This window comes from Cololabis saira, chromosome 13 (genome assembly GCF_033807715.1).
Source record: "Cololabis saira isolate AMF1-May2022 chromosome 13, fColSai1.1, whole genome shotgun sequence".
Classification (NCBI taxonomy): domain Eukaryota; kingdom Metazoa; phylum Chordata; class Actinopteri; order Beloniformes; family Belonidae; genus Cololabis; species Cololabis saira.
Genome location: NC_084599.1, coordinates 6,904,364 through 6,918,639, shown reverse-complemented (window position 1 = coordinate 6,918,639; position 14,276 = coordinate 6,904,364). Strand labels below are relative to the sequence as shown.

Genomic DNA, 14,276 nt, shown 5'->3' with positions numbered 1-14,276 from the left:
AAGTTTCGGCTTCCACCTCCTTTTTCGGTTACAGTTTATGTAGTTTATTGTGTGAAACCGGTTAGTGTAAATATGTATGATAATGTTTTGTCAGTTACATGCACACAAGTTAAGTTGCATATAATGTAATCGAAATAAACTTTTCGTTCATTCATAATCGCACATTTACTTATATTTTGCAGAATTCTAATGTCAGAGATTCATTTGTTAGTGAATGCTTGTTTCAGCTTGAATGTTTGTTTTAGCCATCGTACAAGGATTTGCTGTTAACAATAAGTGGAGCTGCAGGGCCGGTTCTAGCGTTTTAGGGGCCTGGGTTCTTGGCTGTGACTGAGCTGTACATCGTTTCATCTGCCCAAATGTGACGCACAGGTTTGCAGTTCAACTCTGAACACATCTGCAGAAATCCTTCTGCACCACCTGTTGGCAACAGGAAACACGTTTTGCACTGATAGATCTCAGATTTCCTGTGATCAGATAATCAGACCCCCCCACGCCAGAACAGATTCAGTTCTCTTTAGGAAACCGGACTCTTCCTCATGACGGAGGTGAAGTTGCATACAAGTGAAAAAATGTTTAGAAACTCAACATGGTTTTTAAAATGCTTTTAATAAACATGTTTGAAGTTTTTTTCATCTTCTAAAATTCTTGATATTGTAATCAACATTTTTATGCTGCTTATTTCATTTTTCTTGTTCACGTTAAACAAATAAAACCGTCTATAAAAGATGCTTCTTCACACGTATGTCACATGACTGATGAACCTATGATGATTTTATTGATCAGTACAGATGTTTTGAGGAGTTTTGAGGCTTCCAGCTGGGAAAATCCGCAGGAAAACAAACTCAAGAGCGTCACATAAAAACCTGTAACTGGACAAACGTCTCACCGCTGTTTCCTAAAAAAACACAAACTGAACATGAAAGAATTTATCCTCCCCTCCGCCCAACCATCTGGACCAGGATCAGCTCCAGTCAGCTGTCAATCACAGCTGTCAGTTACACCACGTGGAAGCTGTGCATGCAGGGAGAAAAGTAAAATCAGGATAAACTGAATACTAAAAAACAAATGTTCACTCAGCTGGCACAAAAAACAGGAAGTACAAAGCACCCCATGCCCACCCCCCCCGTTCAGCCCCCGCCTCTTTACTTGTGTCCCTTGCTGGTCTTGAAGGACACCTGCAGGACCTTGTCCCCCATCCGGTACCCGTTCAGGCTGTGGATGGCCATGGCAGCCTCCTCGTAATTTGTCATGGTGACGAAGCCGAAGCCTTTGCACTTGTTGGTGCTGAAGTCTCGGATCACCTTCACGTTGACGACGGCGCCGAACGGCCCGAACATCTGCCACAGCAGAGCCTCGTCTGCGTCCTGGCCCAGGTTGTAGATGAAGATGCACCAGCCGGAGGACGAGCTGCCAGAGGCTCCGCCCCCGCCACTCATGTGGTCGGTGCTCATGGGAGAAAACCTGGATCAGAACAGAACGTGTCAGCTGTTTTCTATTCAAACATTTGAACTGGATTACCCCATCAGTGACTACGTTTACATGCAGTCAAAATTCAGGTTATTGCTAATATTCCAGTTACTGAAACATTCGGAACATTGCAGAATATGCGTGAGCAAACAGGGTTATCCCTGTACACATTAGGGATGGACTAAAAAATGTATCACGATACGTCATCAACGGGAATTTATCGTTTTTACAACGAGATGACAAATTCTTGCCGTGGGGAATTTTTTTGACGGTATATCGTGAACGGTAAAATATCACCCATTCCTAGTATACATGGTGATTAATCATTTGGGATATCTGGATCAAACCAGAGACGCGCAGAGAACGTCATGACGCAATTACCGCCATTTCCGTCTTCTTCCTGTATCCAAATTCAAAACAAATGCTGCTTTGCGCAACTTTTCTCTCACCTTCTTGTAAATCTCGCTCTCCCGGTACTTTCTACCGTCTACAAATGCAGAAATGTTCATATCCTTCATTACATTTATGAAGTGATTAGTCTCCTCCTGGTCTTGTGTTTCTCCGTGTTTATAAGAACTTCCTGGACTCAAAAGACCAGGATTCCTTGTGAACAGAACATGTGCAGAAAACTAATTCCTGTTCCGTTTGATGGGGATATTCCGTTTGGCCTTCGACATGACCCAATATTCGGGTTTTAAAAGGAGTAACCCAGGGGGCAAATTCAGGTTTTTAAAAACCTGAACATGAGCAAATGCGGGTTATTCAAAGGGGTTATTGGTGTTTACATGGCCGTGTAAAACTGGGTTATTGCTAATATTCGGGTTGTAAAAGGGTTTTATTGAGTGCATGTGAAACCCTAACACGCACCTGAACCTCTGCGCCTGGTGGTGGACTGGGCCTCCGAAGCGCCGCGATTGGCCGTGGTACATTTGTGACTGTATCTGGTTCCTGGACTGATTGGGGTTGACGGCAAACTTGACTGTGATTGGCTCAGAGCTGCCGGGAGGCGTGTGACCATTAAGATGTTTGATGGCGTCCTCTGCTTCAGACCTCTTATCAAAGCGGATGAAGGCCACACCCCGAGACAGACCTGGAGAACCAATCAGACAACAGACGGCAGGTGATCCAACTCTATTCAGCTCCACTGATGCACAGCCAATAGCAGAGTGTGAACAATAAGGGTCCCGGCCTAGAACCCTGTGGAACACCAGGACCAGCTCTGGTGTCTCAGGCCATGTTTACACATATTTACAAAAACGGATATTTCCCCCTCTACGTTTTGAAAAATACCATCATTTACACGAGATTGTTTTTTAAAATCTCTTCATTTACACGAATCCACATAAATATGCTGTTAAGGTGCTATGAGCCAATCAGAATCCTGGAAAAAACATCAACAAATGACACGTGTAACTCCCAGTTAAGGCTGATTTATGGTTCCATGTTACACCAACGCAGAGCCTACGGCGTAGGGTACACGGCGATGCGCACCGCACGGCGCGCATTGCCGCGTACCCTACGCCGTAGGCTCTGTGTCGATTTAAGGCGGGACCATAATTCAGGCTTTACTTCCAAGACAGAACGAGAGTCTTTGGTTTGGAGTGACAGAGAAGTGGAGTTACTTTTAAGTGTAACTTTAGAATATAAAACAGGTAAAATACAAGAAAATATTGACGGTGGCCAAACTAATTGTAAACACAGGTCGAGCACATGACGCAGGTGACGTTTCTGTTGCATAATGTGACGTTCTGAAGCCTAAATGTCCATTTCCCTCCGTTTACAAGCAAACGTGAAAACTGAGTTTTTGAAAATCTCCACTTTGGCCGGAGTTTTCAGAAATGATGGTTTTTGGTGACTTTGAGCTCCGTTTTCGTGTAAACGAACGACCAAAACGCATGAAAACACCACCGTTTTTTGCTACGTGTAAACAGGGCCTCAGTTTGAACAACACACTGGAATCAGAGGAACCTCACAGACCAGAAGAGACACCAGTCTGGGTTCTAACAGGACCAGTATATTCAGTCCAAACAGATCAGCTTTAAGGACTCTGGATTAGACCTATGCTGAATAAACATGTAGAAGTGAAGTCTACAGGCATGTTAAAATGTTAGGACTCCATCCTTTAACCCTTTTTCTTTGGGTAAACCATAATAACAGGCAGAAACACCCTCAGACAATATTTCATTGGAAATCTTCAAAGTAGCTATTCAAGCTTCAGAGTACAGTAATCCCTGGCTATAACGCGGTTCACCTTTCACGTCTCGCTGCTTCATGGATTTGCATTGTGCATCGTGTTCTGCATTCTGATTGGCTAAACAGTCTCCCCGCTTCTTCACTTCCTGTGTCAATAACGTTGGTTGCTTAGCAACAAGCTGAGAACGGCCAATGAGCTTCAGCAGCAGCTCAAGAACGAGACCTTTGATGAATCGTTCATTACAGTCTCAGATATAATCCATGGTGTCGGTTAATAAGAATCTTTTTGCCCAGAAGAAAAAAGAGCGACAATAACGACCCATAACTATGTTCTTCTTTGGAAAAAACACTCCTGCAGTGGCTTTAGAAGAAAAAGACGCTACAGAGCGAGTCGGGATGCAGCAGCATCAGAAGAGCAGGGAAATACACACCAGTCACAATTTGCTACTGTACTTACAGGACTGTCTCAGAAATTTAGAATATTGTGATAAAGCTCTTTATTTTCTGTAATTCAATTAAAAAAAACAAAAAAACAATGTCATACATTCTGGATTCATTAGAAATCAACTGAAATATTGCAAGCCTTTTCTTATTTTAATATTGCTGATTATGGTTTACAGTTTAAGATTAAGATTACCAGAATATTCAAATTTTTTGAGATAGGATATTTGAGTTTTCTTAAGCTGTAAGCCATAATCAGCAATATTAAAATAATAAAAGGCTTGTAATATTTCAGTTTATTTGTAATGAATCCAGAATGTATGACATTTTTGTTTTTGTAATTGCGTTACAGAAAATCACAATATTCTCATTTTCTGAGACAGTCCTGTATTGTATTTTTTTTTCATAATCATTTTTCATTTTCTCCCGTTCAAATCCAATTAATCGGATCGCTGGTGGGGCTGATCTCTGTAATTTCAAGCCTTGTATAATAATTGTTTCTACTTTGCCGATTTCACTTATCACGGGTTCTTTTTGGAACGTAACGCCCGCGAAAAACCAGGGATTACTGTACTGGTGAACCATGACAAAAAAAATGACAAATGTTCCAAGTTACACAAAGTAAAACAACAACTTTCAAACAACCAAACTTTGACTGGAGCAGAACTGTGTGTCTGCACCCAGCCTTTCAGAATGGCTACCATAACTTGTCTGTTGACCATCGACGGGCTGTTACCTGATGCCTGGTCGTTACCTGATGCCTGGTCCACCAGAACTCTGGAGTTGATGATACGCCCGAACGAAGCGAACATGTCCTCCAGGTCCGGCTGGGTCAGCGTCCTCGGCAAACCACTGATATACAAGTTAGCATCTTTGATCATGTCCGAACTGGGCCGGGCGTATGAAACCTACAGACGAGACAGGAAGTGTCTGAGCTCTTGGTCTTCACAGGAAATAACTTGCATCAACAGAAACGTTCGACAAAATAAGACTTACAGTTACATTCAGACATAAAAGAAAAGCAGTATTTTAAAATGTTAAAATGATCCATGGAAATAAAATTAACAGTTATCCAGATTTGATCCAAACAAAATAAAACAAAAATAAATGAATAAATGCATCATAAACAGGCTCAGATTTTTGGCTCAAAATAAAAGCATTAGTTGGTGAAAACATTGTTTCACTGAACTGAAGGAACTCACAGATTCATCGTGGAAACGCAGTCAGAAAACTGAAACATGACAGCAGACTTGTGAAAATACCTTCATCCGTCAGACATGTGCGGGAGAGAGCGCCCTCTACTGTCCAAGGAACAGAGCGTTAGGGTTGAGACAGAAAATCACAGAGCACCTGTGGCACGTTACCTTGATAGTTTTAGACTGTAGCCTCAGGCCATTGAGGGTACTGATAGCCCTCTCTGCATCATTAGGGTTAACAAAGTTAACAAAGCCGTAACCTAAACTGTGGCCTAGAGAAACACAAAGGAAAACAACAAAATAAACCAACAAAACCGGCGGGAACAGTCGGGAACATTCTGGAGAAACAGTGGACATCACAGTCTTTACAGGGGTGCAAAAGCAGAATCTTTCTGAACAAACCGGAAAACTCCTTTCCATCCTTAAAAAAATAAAATAAACAAACGAACAAACAAACAAACAAAAAAAAACTCCTCGCGCATTTACTAAAGATAAAATCGTTACTGAAAACAAACTGGCAACATTCTGATTGGAGACGTTATATGAATGTGTTTCTAATATGATTGATTGACAGTTGCAGTAATCGTCATGCTAGCGTGCTTCACAAAGCAGCCACCTGATTATATTTACCCAGCGTCGGGTAAACGCAGAGGTCATTTTTAACTTTGCGGTTGTCTCAACATGTTAAATGGTATATCCTGCTGGATACGTCTGATGGCAGCAAGATTTGGCTGCAGGAGCGAAGCAAACTTTGATTAACACTAGGTGGGCGTGTTCTCGAACATGGCTGCACCCCGTATGAGGAAACACCAATGGATGACGCAACCCATTGTTATATACAGGCTATGGTCGGAACCTGCAGTTCCTCTACTGACCACCAGGGTCTGGATCCATCAGTGAGTTCATCTCCATTTACCTCCAGGTTAAAATGTCCAACTTTACAGCAGAAATACATATATTCACAGTCTGGCACACAAAACTGTTTTGCTCTCCGTAGTTAGATTTCATCTCCATGATAATTGTACATGGGAATTTTTATGCTACTTTATCAGGTAAATTTATATTAAACTACATATTCATACAAAACTACATGTTCTTGGAAATGTTCTTTGTGACTGTCTGTAAATGCTGAGTAGCTTTCGCTACTAGTCTTGACTTCTGCTCTGTAAATAAAGACCTAACGGAGCATAATCAGTCTTGTTTTAAAGATGTGTTATCAGTTGTATTAAGAGAAGAGTACCGAGTTGGTCTGGAGGCTGAAGATGATGCTCATGCTGACTGCTACTGCTCCTGGCATCAGATAGTCCGCCAGCTGGAAGTTGTTTAAAAAAAAAAAAAAAAATCATGCTTATTATTCTAATTGGGTCAATTTAGCGAGAATGAATGTAAAGTAACATTGATGTTACTTTACATCAATGTGTTAGCATGAGCTAGGCTAAAATAGCTCTCTTGTGGTTAAGATTGGCGCTTTCCCACCCATTTTCAGGCTTGTTCTTTTCATCCATTTTTCCCGTTTTGCCTAATTCATTTATAAATTTAGAAGGTCACCAGACTTGGCTTAAAAAAAAAAATCATTAAACAACGTCACTCCTCAGAAACTTTTGGGTGACGTCACAGGAGTCGTGTGGGTGGAGATGAACAGTCATGTGACCTCGGCTGAGTCGGGCTCCGTTCATTCATGACCGCGGGGCGTTTGACTACAGGACAGTCTTCGACCGGGAAAAATGCGTCTAATAAAAACTGTTTTCTGGACGTGTTCAGAAGTTCAATTCCTCGCACATTTACTACAAAAATTACAGACATTCTCAAAGCCTGAAAAACAAAAATAGACAGGTGAAAAACAGGTTTTACAACATTAAAAAACAAAACAAATCAAACAGGAAACAAGATTTCAATTCGTAAATGTGGATAAAAATAAATTAGCAAATCTGAAGGATTTTTACATCACTGATGAAATCAACTGATAAACAAGAGGACAAATCATGTCTCATATAAACTTGCAGCAAAACTTTGACGTCACCCTTTAGCGGGCCAATTACTATAATTTAGCAACTTCAGTTGACATTCATGGAAATAAAATTAGAAAAAAGTTACAAAAAGTAAAAGGTTCTCGCAATACTTTTCAACAACCTTCTAGGGTTGAACAACAAAAACCACCAAATACCTGTGAAAGCTCAGACTGGTGTCATTAAACCTGCTGCGGAAAATAAAACATATTACAACAAATTCAACAGTGATCACAGAAAAAAAAAAAGTTAAAAAAATAAATAAATAAAAATTCCGTAGAACAAAAAAACAAATAAAAAAAAAATAAAAAAAAATGAATTCATCAAAAAGTAATGGACATAAAAACAAAAGCTGATCCTTAAAAACCCGTTAAAAAAAGAAAAGTAAAAAAACAAACTAACTAGAATCATCACCAGCAACTATCTGTGAGGTCCAAGCAGGGACAACCTTCTCCTCCCAGAACCAGGTTCCTCCTGTACTAACGGCCCAGATCCATACACACCACGCACCCATTACAAAATAACTGTGTAGATTTGTGGCCACAATAGAGGGAATGCACTGACGTCACTTCCCCACTGGACCACACCGCTTTGAGTGGCAAAAATCAGCAAAAATGGCTGCAACTAGTAGGGGAAACTGTGGAAAAGACGGGATAACAGCCGATTATATCAGTTTCCTGATATTTATATGTACTTAATTTCTACGCCGGGGAAATACACAAAGCAAAGCTTGAAGGCATACAAAAGTCTAGATTTGTTGGTGAAATTAAAGTGATGAGGACACTGAACTTTATGATTTGACCGTTTAACGTTAGCTACACAAAAATCCAACATTACCTGATACAAAATGGGAACCACAAATCCACGTTTCGGTGCCTGGAATCCAGTTGTTTTTGCCAATTACAGCAATCCATTTGTCTCTCTTAAGCTTATTTTTCAGCAGGCTGTAAAACGATAACTCAGCTCTTTCCCATTTTTTTTTCTAAATTTTCTTTCCCATTTTAGATGTTTTCCAGTTGCTCAAACTAAAAGTTTACGCTGCCACTCCGTCTTTCTGCCACCCAGTCTTTCTGCCACTCAGTGGCGTAACCCGCTGTGAAGTCGCATCTGTGACGTCATGTGCATTCCCTCTACTGTCCGCTGACAGTGCCAAACTACAAAGTCACAGAAGCGATTGAACTCTCCACCTCCCCCTCTTTTCCCATGGCAAAAAAACCCTTCTGATTTAACCCTAATATCCACAATCATCTCATCTTGTCAATATTCAAAATGAGATCGTTCCCACACCACGCCACAAAACGGGCCAGCAGTTGTCAGGCGGTAACATAAATCAGCTGAGGATCCAGTCTCGCCTTGTGGGAAAATTTGGTTAGTTCTGTTTTTTTATTTGAGTTTAAAATCAGAGGAGCTCAAATCTCTGCTGACTTCAGGGCATTTAGAAAAACATGTCTTGGTAGATAAAGGTGTGTTGAAGTGCCTTGTAGTCTGGTATGTGTCACATGACTCAAATCTATGCAAAGATGATTTTGGTAAATCTAGACGTGCGTCTGGAACATGAGGTAACCAACTCCTTCATGCGTCTGCACCGTTAGTACACGAGGAACCTGGTCTTTAATTCTCACTGGCTCCCTGAATGAGTAAAATCATTTCTTTCAACTCTGCCACGAGACATTTACGTTCTTCTCTCTCCTACAGCAGATAATCCGTTTCCATCATAGCCTGTCTCCTTATGTGCCCCTAATCAGCTGAAGATGTTCTTCCACCACATACAGTGCCTGTTTTCATCTCCTACCTCAGAATCCATCTCTATCATCCTTCTACCAACACATTCACCATTCTCCTTTTCATGTGTCCAAACATGTCAGTGCTCTTTCACTTCATCTCCAGACATCTGACCCTAGCTGTTCCTTCTTAACCCTTTCCACCATCCTGCCCTCCAGCTCTGCTTCCTGTCTCTGAAAATTGTATTTTCGTCCATGTGCAGCCCCACTTCCCATCTCGGAACTATGAGTAGTTAAATAAAATAAAAAAATAAAAAAAAAATAATAAAATAAATAAATTAAATTAAATAAAAAAAGAACCCTTTAACACCAAACTTGTTGTCTTGTGTGTGTGGCCCCGGGGATAAAGAGGGCGCTTTGCCGTCTTCCTGCTACTGTATGAGTGAAATTACCATAGTAACCACATATTAGAGGCTAAGCACAACTCCCCGGCCATAGCACAAACCATTGCGTAATTACAGCAATGTAAAGTGTGCTGGCAACACACCTTGGTGACAAAGGGTAAACCATACTGCAGTACTACAGATACTATATACTACGGAAAGAGAGAGAGAGAAAAAAAAAAGACAGTTGCAGGAATACAAAGCATGTGTGTCTATTAAAAAAAAAATGTAAAAAAAGAAAAAAAGTAGTGCAAAAAACACACATTTAAGACAAGAGATCCATTACGGCCTCTTCCTCTGTTACTATATAGGTTATCCAAATGGTTCTGTCATGGATGTTTGCCTGATACTGTCCAGAACCACAGCATAAAAGCTCTAGTTCTGCTGTGGTGCATCCGTGGTTATGTACAAGTAGTGCTGCATTAGTGCTATAAGGTACTACAATAGTTCTGCAGGAGAACTGTCTGGGACTACAGAACTAATGTATAGTTCTTCTGCGGTGCATCTGTGGTTCTGTTAAGCTAGTACTATATCAGTACTAAGTGGTACTACCACGGTTCTGTAGGGGAACTGCAAGGAGTTACCTGCCACTTTGTCCCGGATGAGTTTGGCGGACTCGACATCTCCCACGCTGCTGAACAAGCTGCGCAGCTCGTCCTGACTCATGCTCTGCGGCAGGTAGTTGACGATCAGATTGGTACGGGTGTCTTCGTCCTCCACCATCTGGTCGCTATAGCCGTTATCGTACAGTTCCTGGGGTCAGGACATCATCAATATCACAGTTGTAGAGGCGACGAAGCACAAGACAGCAACAAAATAACAACGCTAACCACTAGTAGAACTAGAAGGCCAGGGGAGGAGAGTGCAGGCCAGTAAAGTAGATCAGAGATGACTAAAGTACAGTCCAGCAGAGCAAAGAAGAGTAGAGACCAGTAGTGCACATAAGAGTAGAGATAAGTAGTGCAAAGAAGAGAAAAGTACAGTCCAGTGGAAGAAAGAAGAGTGGAGAACAGTCCAGTAAAGTAGATCCTCGATGATTAGAATGCAGTCCAGCAGAGTAGAGCAAAGACAAGTACAGTCCAATAGAGCAAAGACAAGCATAATACAGTTCAGTAGAGTCGTCAGGCACTGTTGAATACAGTGTAGAAGATCAGATGTGACAAGAGTACAATCCAGCAGAGTCAATCAAAGAAGAGAAGAATACGTTGAAGCAAAGTAGAGAACGGAAGAGCACAATTCAGAAGAAGGGAGTACAGTAAATGTTAGTGGATGGAAATAAGTGGATGTGATGACAAAGATTCAGACAATCAGAGTGTAGCAATCACCTTAGCAGCTCCTTTGGAGGCGAGCTGACCATCACCCTGAGACGTCTGTACCTCACACACCTGAGGAAACACACACAGGTTGAAAAGGTTACAACACACAGGATACAGGAGGATACATAAACATGTACGGGAGGTTCCATCACACACTTTAGAAGAACCTTGCTTAGTTTGGAAAGAGAGTCTGGTATATAGTATATGAGAAAGCTGTTCCTAAAAGCCAGATGTGCTTATTATTAATCATTAATAGAAGAGAATAACAACAACCCCAAGTTTCTGTACAGCGCTGTAGCCAGGTTAACTTATAAGAGTTTTAGCACTGGGGCTGCAACTAACGACTATTTTAATAGTCGACTAGTCACCGATTATTGAAACGATTAGTCAACTAATCGGATAATTAGTAATTTTTTTTAAAATTTAGTACGAGGTTGCTTTAATTATATGGCAAATGATAACACAAGAAAGATGGCACTAGAGCCCTCCGCGGGACTGTTTTCTTCATCCTGCTCCCGCAGTGTTTATATCCACTCCTGCAAAAGAGTTTTAAGAATGCTCTAATTAAACCTACTATTGATCTAAGACTGTTGGCTAATTATAGACCTACATCCAATCTCCCTTTTATATCCAAAATTCTCTAAAAAAAAGTTGTCTCTGGTTATTTACACAGAAACAACCTGCTTGAAGATCCAATCAAGTTTTAGAGTGCATCATAGTGCAGAAAGTACACTGGTAAAACGTCACCAATGACAGAGACTCAGACAGAAGTTACTTGAGCAAGCTGGTGCTTGAGACTCACCTTCAGATACCTGATGGCTCCTCGTCTAGCTGCCATGGAGACTGTCAGGTGGGTTAATGTGTCTGGAACAACAAACGAGTCACGGTCAGAACAGATCATTCAGAGACACCGCGGCCCAGACCTTAAATTGATTATTGATTACAAAGTGGAAGCTGATCATGGCCATTTGATCAAAACATATTCACATTTCAACAGACTAGTCACATGACCCCGTCAGACGCTTTATTGGTCCTTAATTCCAAAATGAAGGAAAAGTTTGTGGTGATGGGTAGAATTGAAGTATGATGAAAGGTGTAACACAGCTGATCTGCAATTTAAATCATATGCTTTAAAGGTCCCATAAGATGCATTTAGTGGGTGTGTTTCCATTTAACAGGGTCCCTGGTTAATCCTGCCGGGGAACCTCTACCAGTGTCCACCCCCGCCTCCTCAGGCCTTTCAGCCGCCGTGTTAAGCTGGAGAACCACACAAAGAACCTTTGACTGAATAAATAACACTGTTGGCGACATGGTGTGTGTGTCTTTGTTTCTGTTTGCAAACGACCAACGAAAGGGGACAAAAAAAAGAGGAATGCAGAAAGAAAACAATGAGATAAAAACATTTTTTTTGTTCTTTTTAAACACACACCACGGTGATAGCGTTTGAGATGAAAAGAAAACTCCCGAAACCTCATTGGGTCGTAATACGCCAACAAGGCATCGGTGGTCTATTTTTTTTCTTCTGTAATCTCCATCTTCATCAAACTCAGAGAAAAATGTTTCTATTCAAATTAGTTGCGTTCACGTGACTTATGTAAGTTGGAATACTTTGTCAGAAGAGACCCCCCTGCCCTTCAGGGAGTTCCCCTAATCCAATCTGAGTACATCTCCCACTACAGGAACTTTTCCAACAGGCAAAGGTTCTGTTTGCAGAAGACAGGTGTCAACAATCAGGCCCCCTGAACTGCCGCTAATATTACTCTGCTGATGGAAACCCACCTCATGGTTGTTTTGATTGCTTTTCTGGTGTCTCTAATAGTGGCGGGGGGAGAAGAGGAGAAGAGAGAGAAAAAAAAACAAAAAAAAACAATATTGCAATATATTGTTGCGCTCTCTGTCGCGATAAATAATTGATAAAGTGACGGCAAATATTGATATTTTATTACAACACACATTTACGGGGTTGTCACCGCACTATTGTTCATGCACTTCAATTTGTCCGGCTGTACAGTGTTTACACTTACAAGCCTAGGAGGCAGTGAGGTAGTATATAAATGAACTTTCTTTCTACATTGTATGAACTTTTGGCATTGAATAAATGCATAACTACAGACGTTTTCTTTTTTATGGGTATTTTTTTCTTTTTTTCAGTCACATATATTGTGATTGTATTCCTTGAGGAAATTTCTTACAATATATCGAATATCGTGTTATTATCGTAATCCTGGACCACATATCGCCACAGTATTGAATGGTGAGTTACCCATGTCTCTAAATAGGCTACATCATGTTATCTTGACTGAAAATTACCTACACGCCATTACAATCGCTGTGACTGTCCTGTAACCAGCAGTTGTTTCAGCTCATTAATAATTAATCAGCTCGGTCCTGATTGGCTGAGCGGTGAACCTGAGCCCCGCCCCCCGGTGACGTCACAGGTCGGTCCCCGGGGTGCAGGTATCGACCATGGATGTATTATATCGACCTCGTGGTCCCAGCGGGGTCTCCGCGGGTCAAACACACGCGTGCGTGTTGTTGTCCACTGACCCACTAATGTGACGTCACAACCCCACGCTCACGTGACCTCGTGAAGCCCGAGGGAAAATCAACCGCATTAAACATTAAAAACAGAACAATGGTGGTCCGTTGTTTCTGGGATGTTTCCTGTGATAAACCCAGACGGTCTAACCATGGATGTATGAGTCTAACCCGCCTCTAACCCGCCCTGCAGCCACGCGGGTGCAGGTGCTGCTACCCGCTAGCGTTAGCCGCGTGCTGCTGCGCGGGAACAGCGGGACCGAGCCGCCCCGGAACACTCACCTGGTTCTGCGCGGCTGATCTGGGAGTTACGGGTGATCTTGGTGGGAATCCAATTATGTCTTTTGGGTAGATTTATCTCAAACGTGCGGTTTTCACGTCTATATCTGCTGCTACCCGAACACAGCGAGCCGGACCCACACAAAGAAACCAAGTATCGCGAGGTTTCGGCTCTTCTTCTGCTGATTCGTGTAGTAAAATGTGCTGCCAGCGGCGCTGCCGCCCCCTGCTGGACATGTGATGGAACTACCGTGGAAAGATTAGTAGGAAGCTAAACGGGTTTTTGCGTTTGTACAAATGTTTAACTTTATTTTAAAAAAAATGTTTGAAATGTTGAGTTCACGCACAGAAGATAAAATATTGATAATAATGATAGTAATGACTTTTAATTGGGGGTGCCAACCGTCCCTTGAAAAACGGAATCGTCCCGTATTGAGTTGAAAAGGGACACACTTTGTTCCGTATTCCTGTGAGAGACAAAAAATAGTCATTAATGCCAATGGAAAATGGCATTGAGCTGTTGAGTTCATAAGTTATTTTATCTGTTTTACTACAACTGTATCCTACCGTCATGGCCTTTGAGGCACAAACATGTTTACAAGTTTTCTACAGACTTTCTGTTTGCGCTTTTGTTATTGCACTAAAAATGTGCACTATTGTATTGTATTGTGGT

The 14,276-nt window shown here is 41.6% G+C and overlaps 1 protein-coding gene across 7 annotated transcripts; it reads right to left on the bottom strand.

Moving 5' to 3' along the window:
• Positions 1–590: 590 nt before the first annotated feature.
• LOC133458042 (ELAV-like protein 1) lies at positions 591–13,777 on the bottom strand. Of its 7 annotated transcripts, none has more exons than XM_061737526.1 (10): positions 13,607–13,776; positions 11,589–11,650; positions 10,796–10,855; positions 10,055–10,223; positions 6,541–6,612; positions 5,469–5,572; positions 4,841–5,012; positions 2,338–2,560; positions 1,150–1,464; positions 591–1,014 (listed from the first exon to the last, which is right to left on the bottom strand). In XM_061737526.1, exons 2-10 carry the CDS (start codon positions 11,622–11,624, stop codon positions 999–1,001), a joined length of 1,167 nt encoding a protein of 388 aa, XP_061593510.1. In that variant the 5' UTR covers positions 11,625–11,650; positions 13,607–13,776; the 3' UTR covers positions 591–998. The 7 variants fall into 7 exon arrangements, with proteins under 7 accessions (XP_061593510.1, XP_061593512.1, XP_061593514.1 ...); XM_061737528.1 differs by having other exon boundaries at positions 4,859–5,012; XM_061737530.1 differs by lacking the exon at positions 6,541–6,612 and having other exon boundaries at positions 13,607–13,775.
• Positions 13,778–14,276: the final 499 nt, after the last annotated feature.